Genomic DNA, 12,190 nt, shown 5'->3' on the forward strand with positions numbered 1-12,190 from the left:
TACCTCCTGTTTGTAGACTGATGGCTGCCCCAGCGGTACCTCCTGTTTGTAGACTGATGGCTGCCCCAGCAGTACCTCCTGTTTGTAGACTGATGACTGCCCCAGCGGTACCTCCTGTTTGTACTGATGGCTGCCCCAGCGGTACCTCCTGTTTGTACTGATGGCTGCCCCAGCGGTACCTCCTGTTTGTAGACTGATGGCTGCTCCAGCGGTACCTCCTGTTTGTAGACTGTGTGCTGCCCCAGCGGTACCTCCTGTTTGTACTGATGGCTGCCCCAGCGGTACCTCCTGTTTGTAGACTGATGGCTGCCCCAGCAGTACCTCCTGTTTGTACTGATGGCTGCTCCAGCGGTACCTCCTGTTTGTAGACTGATGGCTGCTCCAGCGGTACCTCCTGTTTGTAGACTGATGGCTGCCCCAGCGGTACCTCCTGTTTGTAGACTGCTGGCTGCTCCAGCGGTACCTCCTGTTTGTAGACTGATGTCTGCCCCAGCGGTACCTCCTGTTTGTAGACTGCTGGCTGCTCCAGCGGTACCTCCTGTCTGTAGACTGATGGCTGCTCAGCGGTACCTCCTGTTTGTAGACTGATGTCTGCTCAGCGGTACCTCCTGTTTGTAGACTGATGTCTGCTCAGCGGTACCTCCTGTTTGTAGACTGATGGCTGCTCCAGCGGTACCTCCTGTTTGTAGACTGATGTCTGCTCAGCGGTACCTCCTGTTTGTAGACTGATGGCTGCTCCAGCGGTACCTCCTGTTTGTAGACTGATGGCTGCTCAGCGGTACCTCCTGTCTGTAGACTGATGGCTGCCCCAGCGGTACCTCCTGTTTGTAATGATGGCTGCTCCAGCGGTACCTCCTGTTTGTAGACTGATGGCTGCTCAGTGGTAGCTCCTGTTTGTAGACTGATGGCTGCCCCAGAGGTACCTCCTGTTTGTAGACTGATGGCTGCTCCAGCGGTACCTCCTGTTTGTAGACTGATGGCTGCTCCCACGGTACCTCCTGTTTGTAGACTGATGGCTGCCCCAGCGGTACCTCCTGTTTGTAGACTGATGTCTGCTCCAGCGGTACCTCCTGTTTGTAGACTGATGGCTGCCCCAGCTGTACCTCCTGTTTGTAGACTGATGGCTGCTCAGCGGTACCTCCTGTTTGTAGACTGATGGCTGCCCCAGCGGTACCTCCTGTTTGTAGACTGATGGCTGCTCCCGCGGTACCTCCTGTTTGTAGACTGATGGCTGCTCCGGCGGTACCTCCTGTTTGTAGACTGATGTCTGCTCCGGCGGTACCTCCTGTTTGTAGACTGGTGGCTGCTCAGCGGTACCTCCTGTTTGTAGACTGATGGCTGCCCCAGCGGTACCTCCTGTTTGTAGACTGATGGCTGCCCCAGCGGTACCTCCTGTTTGTAGACTGATGGCTGCCCCAGCGGTACCTCCTGTTTGTAGACTGATGGCTGCCCCAGCGGTACCTCCTGTTTGTAGACTGATGGCTGCCCCAGCGGTACCTCCTGTTTGTACTGATGGCTGCCCCAGCGGTACCTCTTGTTTGTAGACTGGTGGCTGCTCAGCGGTACTTCCTGTTTGTAGACTGATGGCTGCCCCAGCGGTACCTCCTGTTTGTAGACTGTGTGCTGCCCCAGCGGTACCTCCTGTTTGTAGACTGATGGCTGCTCCAGCGGTACCTCCTGTTTGTAGACTGATGGCTGCCCCAGCGGTACCTCCTGTTTGTAGACTGATGGCTGCTCCAGCGGTACCTCCTGTTTGTAGACTGATGGCTGCCCCAGCGGTACCTCCTGTTTGTAGACTGTTGGCTGCCCCAGCGGTACCTCCTGTTTGTAGTGATGGCTGCTCCAGCGGTACCTCCTGTTTGTAGACTGTGTGCTGCCCCAGTGGTACCTCCTGTTTGTAGACTGATGGCTGCTCAGCGGTACCTCCTGTTTGTAGACTGATGGCTGCCCCAGCGGTACCTCCTGTTTGTACTGATGGCTGCCCCAGCGGTACCTCCTGTTTGTACTGATGGCTGCCCCAGCGGTACCTCCTGTTTGTACTGATGGCTGCCCCAGCGGTACCTCCTGTTTGTACTGATGGCTGCCCCAGCGGTACCTCCTGTTTGTACTGATGGCTGCCCCAGCGGTACCTCCTGTTTGTAGACTGATGGCTGCCCCAGCGGTACCTCCTGTCTTTAGACTGATGGCTGCTCCGGCGGTACCTCCTGTTTGTAGACTGATGGCCGCTCCGGCGGTACCTCCTGTTTGTAGACTGATGGCTGCCCCAGCGGTACCTCCTGTTTGTAGACTGATGGCCGCTCCGGCGGTACCTCCTGTTTTTAGACTGATGGCTGCCCCAGCGGTACCTCCTGTTTGTACTGATGGCTTCCCCAGCGGTACCTCCTGTTTGTACTGATGGCTGCCCCAGCGGTACCTCCTGTTTGTACTGATGGCTGCCCCAGCGGTACCTCCTGTTTGTACTGATGGCTTCCCCAGCGGTTCCTCCTGTTTGTAGACTGTTGGCTGCCCCAGCGGTACCTCCTGTTTGTAGTGATGGCTGCTCCAGCGGTACCTCCTGTTTGTAGACTGTGTGCTGCCCCAGTGGTACCTCCTGTTTGTAGACTGATGGCTGCTCCAGCGGTACCTCCTGTATGTAGACTGTTGGCTGCCCCAGCGGTACCTCCTGTTTGTACTGATGGCTGCCCCAGCGGTACCTCCTGTTTGTAGACTGTTGGCTGCCCCAGCGGTACCTCCTGTTTGTACTGATGGCTGCCCCAGCGGTACCTCCTGTTTGTAGACTGATGGCTGCTCCAGCGGTACCTCCTGTTTGTAGACTGATGGCTGCCCCAGCGGTACCTCCTGTTTGTAGACTGTTGGCTGCCCCAGCGGTACCTCCTGTTTGTAGTGATGGCTGCTCCAGCGGTACCTCCTGTTTGTAGACTGTGTGCTGCCCCAGTGGTACCTCCTGTTTGTAGACTGATGGCTGCTCAGCGGTACCTCCTGTTTGTAGACTGATGGCTGCCCCAGCGGTACCTCCTGTTTGTACTGATGGCTGCCCCAGCGGTACCTCCTGTTTGTACTGATGGCTGCCCCAGCGGTACCTCCTGTTTGTACTGATGGCTGCCCCAGCGGTACCTCCTGTTTGTACTGATGGCTGCCCCAGCGGTACCTCCTGTTTGTACTGATGGCTGCCCCAGCGGTACCTCCTGTTTGTAGACTGATGGCTGCCCCAGCGGTACCTCCTGTCTGTAGACTGATGGCTGCTCCGGCGGTACCTCCTGTTTGTAGACTGATGGCCGCTCCGGCGGTACCTCCTGTTTGTAGACTGATGGCTGCCCCAGCGGTACCTCCTGTTTGTAGACTGATGGCCGCTCCGGCGGTACCTCCTGTTTTTAGACTGATGGCTGCCCCAGCGGTACCTCCTGTTTGTACTGATGGCTTCCCCAGCGGTACCTCCTGTTTGTACTGATGGCTGCCCCAGCGGTACCTCCTGTTTGTACTGATGGCTGCCCCAGCGGTACCTCCTGTTTGTACTGATGGCTGCCCCAGCGGTACCTCCTGTTTGTAGACTGAAGCTTTGCTTTTTGGAAAGGAAATCAATTTGAGGTCATTACAGGAGTCAAGTTTTTATAATCAATGAACATGACTTATTATCAATAACAATAAACTCTTGTTAATACATTATTTCCTGTTTGCATTTGTGTCAAATGTATAAAAGTGTTTATTACAGGGCTTAGGAAGCAGATTATTAGCCAGAAACGTTCACCCAACCTTTGATCTGGCTGATGTTCTGAAGCGATTACAAGATAAAAAAAAAAGTCATGCATGGGGATGCAGAGAGTTACATACAGTATATCCCTTTATAATATGTGCATCGTCTTTTCCCCCTTATAAAACATCATTGGATACTATGTTACTGGGGGTTTTTTGTTTCCCTTCCTCTGGATCAATATACTGTAAATACAAATATACAGTTAGTTTTTCACACATGGCTTTTCCATTTTGGCTTTATTTTTGTTAAATAAATCATGACACGGTGTAATATGTCATGTGTTGTTGTCCATCTGAGGTTGTATTTACCTAATTTTTATACCTGCTAAGGAACAGATGATTGTTATTATGTCCTGATATGTAAAACCATAGAATTGAAAGAGGGTGTACTTTCTTTTTCACACAACTGTATGTTAAGTATCTGTTGTGTAAAGTTACTGTAGCATAGGTTGAATTTGATGGACGTACAGTAGGGATTACTCAATCCGCGGATTGAATTCTTAAAATCTGCCAGCAGATTATATCCAATGGCAGTTTTGGATTAATCCGTGCGGATTGAAACTGTAACAATCTGTCGGTGTGTTATACACCGCGGAACGGATTTGAATGGGAAATTCGGGAAAGTCCAGGAAACGGATTTGGAGTGGCTCACCTCTCTTTAATGTACAGTACGCCCCTGGAAAAGTGTACAGCAAGTGTCAGTAATCTTACTAATTTCCTTGCAAAGCAACGGGTTAACACACTCATTAACTGCTGATTTTAATTGGCAGTAGCAGCAGTCGAGGAAAAATAGAGCAACTTTCTTAGAAATAACAGACAGATGGCACCTGTGACTAAGTAAACAGAATGAGTGGTGTTTGCTTGAGATGGATTTCAGCATTTCAACACAAATCAACACAGCAAAAACAATGGTACCGCTACTACTACGGGAAAGACAATAGTACCGCTACAACTACGGGAAAGACAATAGTACCGCTACAACTACGGAAAGACAATAGTACTGCTACTACTACGGGAAAGACAATAGTACTGCTACTACTACGGGAAAGACAATAGTACTGCTACTACTACGGGAAAGACAATAGTACCGCAACAACTACGGGAAAGACAATAGTACCGCTACTACTACGGGAAAGACAATAGTACCGCTACAACTATGGGAAAGACAATAGTACCGCTACTACTACGGAAAGACAATAGTACTGCTACTACTACGGGAAAGACAATAGTACTGCTACTACGGGAAAGACAATAGTACCGCTACTACTACTGGAAAGACAATAGTACTGCTACTACTACGGGAAAGACAATAGTACCGCTACTACTACGGGAAAGACAATAGTACCGCTACTACTACGGGAAAGACAATAGTACTGCTACTACTACGGGAAAGACAATAGTACCGCTACTACTACGGGAAAGACAATAGTACCGCTACAACTACGGGAAAGACAATAGTACCGCTACAACTACGGGAAAGACAATAGTACTGCTACTACTACGGGAAAGACCATAGTACCGCTACTACTACGGGAAAGACAATAGTACCGCTACAACTACGGGAAAGACAATAGTACTACTACTACTACGGGAAAGACAATAGTACTGCTACAACTATGGGAAAGACAATAGTACCGCCACAACTACGGGAAAGACAATAGTACTACTACTACTACTACGGGAAAGACAATAGTACCGCTACAACTACGGGAAAGACAATAGTACTACTACTACTACAGAAAGACAATAGTACTGCTACTACTACGGGAAAGACAATAGTACCGCTACTACGGGAAAGACAATAGTACCGCTACTACTACGGGAAAGACAATAGTACTGCTACTACTACGGGAAAGACAATAGTACCGCTACTACTACGGGAAAGACAATAGTACCGCTACTACTACGGGAAAGACAATAGTACTGCTACTACTACGGGAAAGACAATAGTACCGCTACTACTACGGGAAAGACAATAGTACCGCTACAACTACGGGAAAGACAATAGTACCGCTACAACTACGGGAAAGACAATAGTACTGCTACTACTACGGGAAAGACCATAGTACCGCTACTACTACGGGAAAGACAATAGTACCGCTACAACTACGGGAAAGACAATAGTACTACTACTACTACGGGAAAGACAATAGTACTGCTACAACTACAGGAAAGACAATAGTACCGCTACAACTACATTAAAGACAATAGTACCGCTACAACTACGGGAACGACAATAGTACTGCTACAACTACGGGAAAGACAATAGTACTGCTACTACTATGGGAAAGACAATAGTACCGATACTACTACGGGAAAGACAATAGTACCGCTACAACTACGGGAAAGACAATAGTACTACTACTACGGGAAAGATAATAGTACTGCTACAACTACAGGAAAGACAATAGTACTGCTACAACTACAGGAAAGACAATAGTACTGCTACTACTACGGGAAAGACAATAGTACCGATACTACTACGGGAAAGACAATAGTACTGCTACTACTACGGGAAAGACAATAGTACCGCTACAACTACGGGAAAGACAATAGTACCGCTACTTGTACGGGAAAGACAATAGTACCGCTACTACTACGGGAAAGACAATAGTACCGCTACTACTACGGGAAAGAGAAAATCCTGCACGATTTGTAAGAATGGATCACTGTTTAAGGATATAAAATGTACAGCTGAGTCGACTTGTATGTAAGGCAGGGGTGGGCAACTCCAGTCCTCAAGGGTCACCAACAGGCCAGGTTTTCAGGTTATCCCTGCTTCAGCACAGGGGGTGCAGTCTTTAACTGAGCCACTGATTGAGCCACCCCGGTCTATGGAGCCTATTACCAGAGCAATTTTGCGACAAAAACTGGGCATTTTCCTTTTACCCCCTATGTATCAAAGCATTTTACTCCAGTTCTGTCCCAGCATGCACCTTGGGGAGAGTCAGAAGGATGAGTTGGGGGAGGAGTTACATGGTGCACAGATTATAATGAGATGTATCATATTCTGCGTCTCCGCCCCAGCTTGCACCTTGGGGAGAGTCAGTAAGAGGAGTTGGGGAGGAGTTACATGGTGCACAGATTATAATGCGATGTATCTCATTCTGCGTCTCTACCCCAGCATGCACCTTGGGGAGAGTCAGTAGGAGGAGTTGGGGGGAGTTACATGGTGCACAGATTATAATGAGATGTATCACATTCTGTGTTTCTGCCCCAGCTTGCACCTTGGGGAGAGTCAGTAAGAGGAGTTAGGGGGAGTTACATGGGGCACAGATTATAATGAGATATATCACATTCTGCGTCTCTTCCCCAGCTTGCACCTTGGGGAGAGTCAGTAGGAGGAGTTGGGGAGGAGTTACATGGTGCACAAATTATAATGCGATGTATCATATTCTGCGTCTCCGCCCCAGCATGCACCTTGGGGAGAGTCAGTAGGAGGAGTTGGGAGGAGTTACATGGGGCACAGATTATAATGGGATGTATCATATTCTGCGTCTCTGTGCACCATTCTTTTCCCTTTTATTCCTCCCCCCCCCCCCCCCAAATTCTATATCTGGCGTAACAATTCTTACATATTCCACTGATCTGCTGCAAAAAAGGCAATGCATCAAAACACACCTTTCTGTGGTTATACAGTACCGACACACTTTATTCGAGTGTAGTCGGTACCGCAAGCCGGGAAATCTCCCGGCTTGCTAGTGGCCGCCCCTCGGCGTGCCGCGCGTCATAGACGCGCGGTCACGCGTCTTCGGGAGCGTGCGCCCCCTGCACGCGTGTCCAGGGGCTCCCCGAGGGAGCCCTGGTGTCCCGTGATCGCGGGACAGCGGCAGGGGGTTCCGGGGGACCCGGCGGACCCGGCAGCGGTAGGGAGAGCGCCCCGATCGGAGGGCGCTCTTCCGCTGCTTCGGCGCGCGCCCGTCACTCTCGGGCGCGCGCCAGGCTACTGCTGCGGCAGAGAACGGGCAAATGCTCGAATAAACTCTGCCGCAGCAGTATATGTCAAATGTGGTGTTAATGTAAAGGTGTTACTGTATTTTTAAGGAGTAAGCCATCAACGTTGTACTACTAAAAATATTGGGATGCTACGTATCACCCATCATGCCCTCTTGGGTTAAAATGGTCTTTCTAAAATAGTCTCTTCCTAATCAGTCTTGTCCTGTCTCTCATATTATTTTGCAACATGTCCTGTCTTACAGGTGGTCTACGTCACTGCCACATTCCCCTATGTGATGTTGTTGGTTCTCTTGGTTCGTGGTGTTACGTTGCCGGGAGCCGCTGAAGGAATAAAATTCTACCTGTATCCTGATCTTTCTCGACTTTCTGATCCACAGGTAGGATAGTTATATTTAATCATTACATTTTTCTAATGAAGTACATGCGGACGGAAATAAATGGACACAGCAGCTGGGCAGGAGGGTAGAGGATACATGTAAAATTGGGGACAACCCGGTTAAGAGGGAACCTACAGTTGATTTTGTGGGTAGAATATAGTGTGACAGAGGAGTGATGTACGTGGTGTTTAGGGCTCCATGGGGTACATCCTCAGAAGTCCGGCAAATTTTTGCTAATAACAACCGTTACCAAAATAGGTAAGGTCCGTTTTATTTCCTCTGTTTAATGGGTATCCACAACGCTAATGACATGCAAACATAGGGCCTCATACAGAGAGCAGCGAATTTAAAAATTGGAGAGTTTAATAAAAAGTAGCTTTTTTGGAGAGTTTTATTCTCCATATGCAGAAATGTGCGAATTCTGCAATGTTTGGCATTAATGCGTGTGGCGAGTTAGAATTGGAGAGATGCGCGCTGCAGAAATGTGTTAAAAAAAAATCGCGCATTTTTTTTTCCCTTTCCTATAGGCGGCGAGCTCCATGTAATTGCCAACTTTTCTTGGCGAGGCAAATAGTAGCAAATCGCGCCATTTTCTTGGTGCGAACAGCCGCTAGATGCCGTTCGCGGCTCTCTGCATTAGGATATTTTTAAAACTGGCGAGATGTAGGTTCTCGCCAGGCGCGCGGCGAGATTTTGAAAAAGAAAAAAAAAATGGCGCGTTTTCCGTAACTCGCCATTTTTGGCAGTTTTCTGCGCGAATTTCCCCCAAAAATGGCGAGATTTGAAATAGCGCTGCTCTCTGCATGAGGCCCATAGTGTCTGATAGTAAAAGTAGCAGCGGTATTAATAGGGATTTTCGCTGCACAGAGACGCGTTAATCAATACACTGCACATGCGCATTGGCAAAACTTTAACGCATGTTACAATTAGCACGGGTTATACCAAGGCACGTTATGCATGTGCGGGACCTAAAGCTAATGCAATTATTGTTATAATATGGCTACATTTAACATTATAAAACTTTTTTACTTTTTATTTTATTTATTGTGTCCTTCCTGCATTTATTTTAATTGTACCTTATTAAAAGTTAATTATTAATTATTATTGTAGCGACTCATCAAGAGGGCTTGTAACAGGGATTTTTTTGCAAAACAAAAAGTTGCACACAGCGCACCGGGGGATAAATAACAAATAACACTATATATAAATGTGTCTAAACAAATATACTGGTAAATAGTGAGTGAAGGGTGAACAATGTCACCAAAAAGTGAATATAAAACTCCATAATAAACATCAAGACATATGGATAAAAAAATGTCAATTGATATTTATTTAAAATACATATAAGGAAATTAGTGATAAAAAACAACTACATAACCTTAACACAAAGTAACAAACACAATTGGATAAATTAAAACTACAGTGAGTGCATACAACAGCTAAGTAATAACATACTTGAAAACAAGAGGTAACTCTCAATGTATTACTTCCTGGTAAAATATTTTATAAATAAATAAGTTAGGAACACACAAAAATTATAAATAACAAACAAACCACAGAGGGGAAAGCCAAGATACTGACCAGGGAGTGTAAAAAGCGGGACTGCTGTGATCAGCGCTGATGTTATTGTCCGGACTGCACCGATCAAACAGCTTATGTTCCTCCGCTACAGCTCCCCGGCACTCCTGCTCCAACCAATGGGAAGGCGCGCTGGACAGCCTCAAGTGACCTCTATATGTTTCACAACTACGTGCTTCGTCAGGGGTTCACGTTGGGGGCTGTCAGCACGTCTTTTAAATCCTGTACCAACCAATGACCGTGGCCAAAACCCTAATTGCCAACAATCCCATACAGTTGTATAACATGGTTGGTGCAAGTATAAACTAATGATAAAGCAGCACAATACATTACACATACAAACACCATGTGATATAGCCATGTGGTTTTAAGGATGTGACGTACCAACCTTGGAGATGACGTCACATCCATTGGGGAAAAAAAGAGGCGGGCACATGATACAACGTCCAATCGGATTGAAGCTGTACCATCTGACCATAAAATGTGATGTCACAGGACCTACTGCTGCGGCACAGTTTATTCGAGCATTTGCCCGTTCTGTGCCGCAGCAGTAGCCTGGCGCGCGCCCGAGTGTGACGGGCGCGCGCCGAAGCAGCGGAAGAGCGCCCTCCGATCGGGGCGCTCTCCCTACCGCTGCCGGGTCCGCCGGGTCCCCCGGAACCCCCTGCCGCTGTCCCGCGATCGCGGGACACCAGGGCTCCCTCGGGGAGCCCCTGGACACGCGTGCAGGGGGCGCACGCTCCCGATGACGCGTGACCGCGCGTCTATGACGCGCGGCACGCCGAGATTTCCCGGCTTGCGGTACCGACCACACTTCAATAAAGTGTGTCGGTAGTGTATATAAGGCCTGTACATCTCATTTTACCTCAAGAAGCCGACGAGACAACATCCTGTTCGGGATTTACCATGGGGTTGTGGATTGACAGATGAAGATAGAAGATTAAAGAAAAGATAAAAAATAATTACATATGAAGATAGAAGATGGTGAGAGAAGATAAATGAAATAAGAATGTTTTTACCTGATGCTGGTCTTCAAGGTGGATGGCGTTGGATTGCGGGTGATGACATTGCGGTACGAGAGCTTGCAGATGCAATGGGATTCGGAGGGTGAAGACTTCTAAAGGTGAGTAAAATATTGAATGTATGGAAATGTTTTTTTTTCAGGTTTTTCATTGTATTTATTTGTTTTTATGTTTGTGATTGCCCATTGTCTGATACTGTATTAATCTGTGCCCCTGGTACAGATAAATACAGTGACAGCCAATGCATTTTTTGGTAAATGCTTGTTTCTATTGATTGCTTTTTTTCCGATTTCTGTTTATTGTTTGTATTAAATTGTTTAGAATTTGGATGGCTTGTTTTTAGTACATTTTAGGATTGGTTAACATTTTAAATTAATTATTTGTTTTGTTGGCTACTGGTTTAAATTCATTCATTATTTTGTTGGCTAGTGTTTAAACTTAATTAATTGTTTTGTTGGTTAGTGCTTTAATTTCTTGAATTGATTGGTTAACTAGTGCTTTTATTTATTTATTTAATTGGTTGACTAGTGCTTTTATTTATTTAATTAGTTGGCTAGTGCTTTTATTTATTTCATTGGGCTGTTTAGGTGCTTGTGTATATCTTTTATTATTGCGTATTTTTGGCCTTCATGCTTTTTTATTAGGGTGACCATTGACTGATATAGTGGCTTATCATGCTCATGAGTATGATGTGCCACTATGCCAATCAATGGGTAGAGGGTACGTATAGTGGTCCCGGGGTGTGTGGTTAGGCCTACCATGGGGGGTAGCGGGGGAGGGTGAGTTAACCCTTTATTACTATAGCGGTTATTAACCTCTAAAGTGATTAAGAGGTTAGGGGCCATTAGATTGTATTGTTTCTTGTATTCTTGCTGGCATCAGAGGACATGGACCGGGAGTGTGCAGACGAGGACGCCCTTCATGATGGCAGAGGTAAGTTGAACGTTTTATTTACTTAATTAATGCTGGCTGGCTAATGTTTGATTTAATAATGGGCAAATGCAATATTATCCATATCTGGATAATAGTAATTTTGCCCATTAATATACTGTATGTGTTGGGGAGGGGAGGTTGGGGTAGAGAAGGTGGGTAGTTGGGTTGTGTGCTGTATTTTTATTTATTGTGGGTAGAGGGATTGGGTGAAAGGGGGTAGTAGCCCCAAGGATGGATTTTTAGGACTACCAGGTGGTAGCGGGAGGGGTTAACCCCATCATTATCTTAGCGGTATTAACTGCTAAGGTAATGAAGGGGTTAACTCCACCCGCAAACCCCCACCCCCTCCCGCAAGGCCTAAACACTAACCAAGGGCCAAATAACACCTTCACCCACCCCCGCTACCCACAATAAACCTGGCACCGGCAGTTAACCCCTTCATTGCCTTAGCGGTTAGCCGCTAAGGTAATGAAGTTGGCTGTAAATGCATTTTTATTGCATGGGATTCATGCCGGGGGTCTCCGGTGCTGGTATTAATGGGTAATGAGACTCTCGGCATCAATCTGAGGCAGG

At 47.2% G+C, this 12,190-nt stretch overlaps 1 protein-coding gene across 3 annotated transcripts in view; it reads left to right on the top strand.

The window, feature by feature from the left end:
• Nucleotides 1-12,190, top strand: part of SLC6A11 (solute carrier family 6 member 11) — an 87,015-nt gene that overhangs the window by 49,312 nt on the left and 25,513 nt on the right. For all 3 annotated transcript variants that reach the window (XM_075574935.1, XM_075574933.1, XM_075574934.1), the window contains exon 7: nt 7,950-8,084. In XM_075574935.1, coding sequence (XP_075431050.1) covers nt 7,950-8,084 — 135 coding nt within the window. The remainder of the gene's footprint in view (nt 1-7,949; nt 8,085-12,190) is intronic.

This window comes from Ascaphus truei, chromosome 17 (assembly GCF_040206685.1).
Source record: "Ascaphus truei isolate aAscTru1 chromosome 17, aAscTru1.hap1, whole genome shotgun sequence".
Classification (NCBI taxonomy): Eukaryota; Metazoa; Chordata; class Amphibia; order Anura; family Ascaphidae; genus Ascaphus; species Ascaphus truei.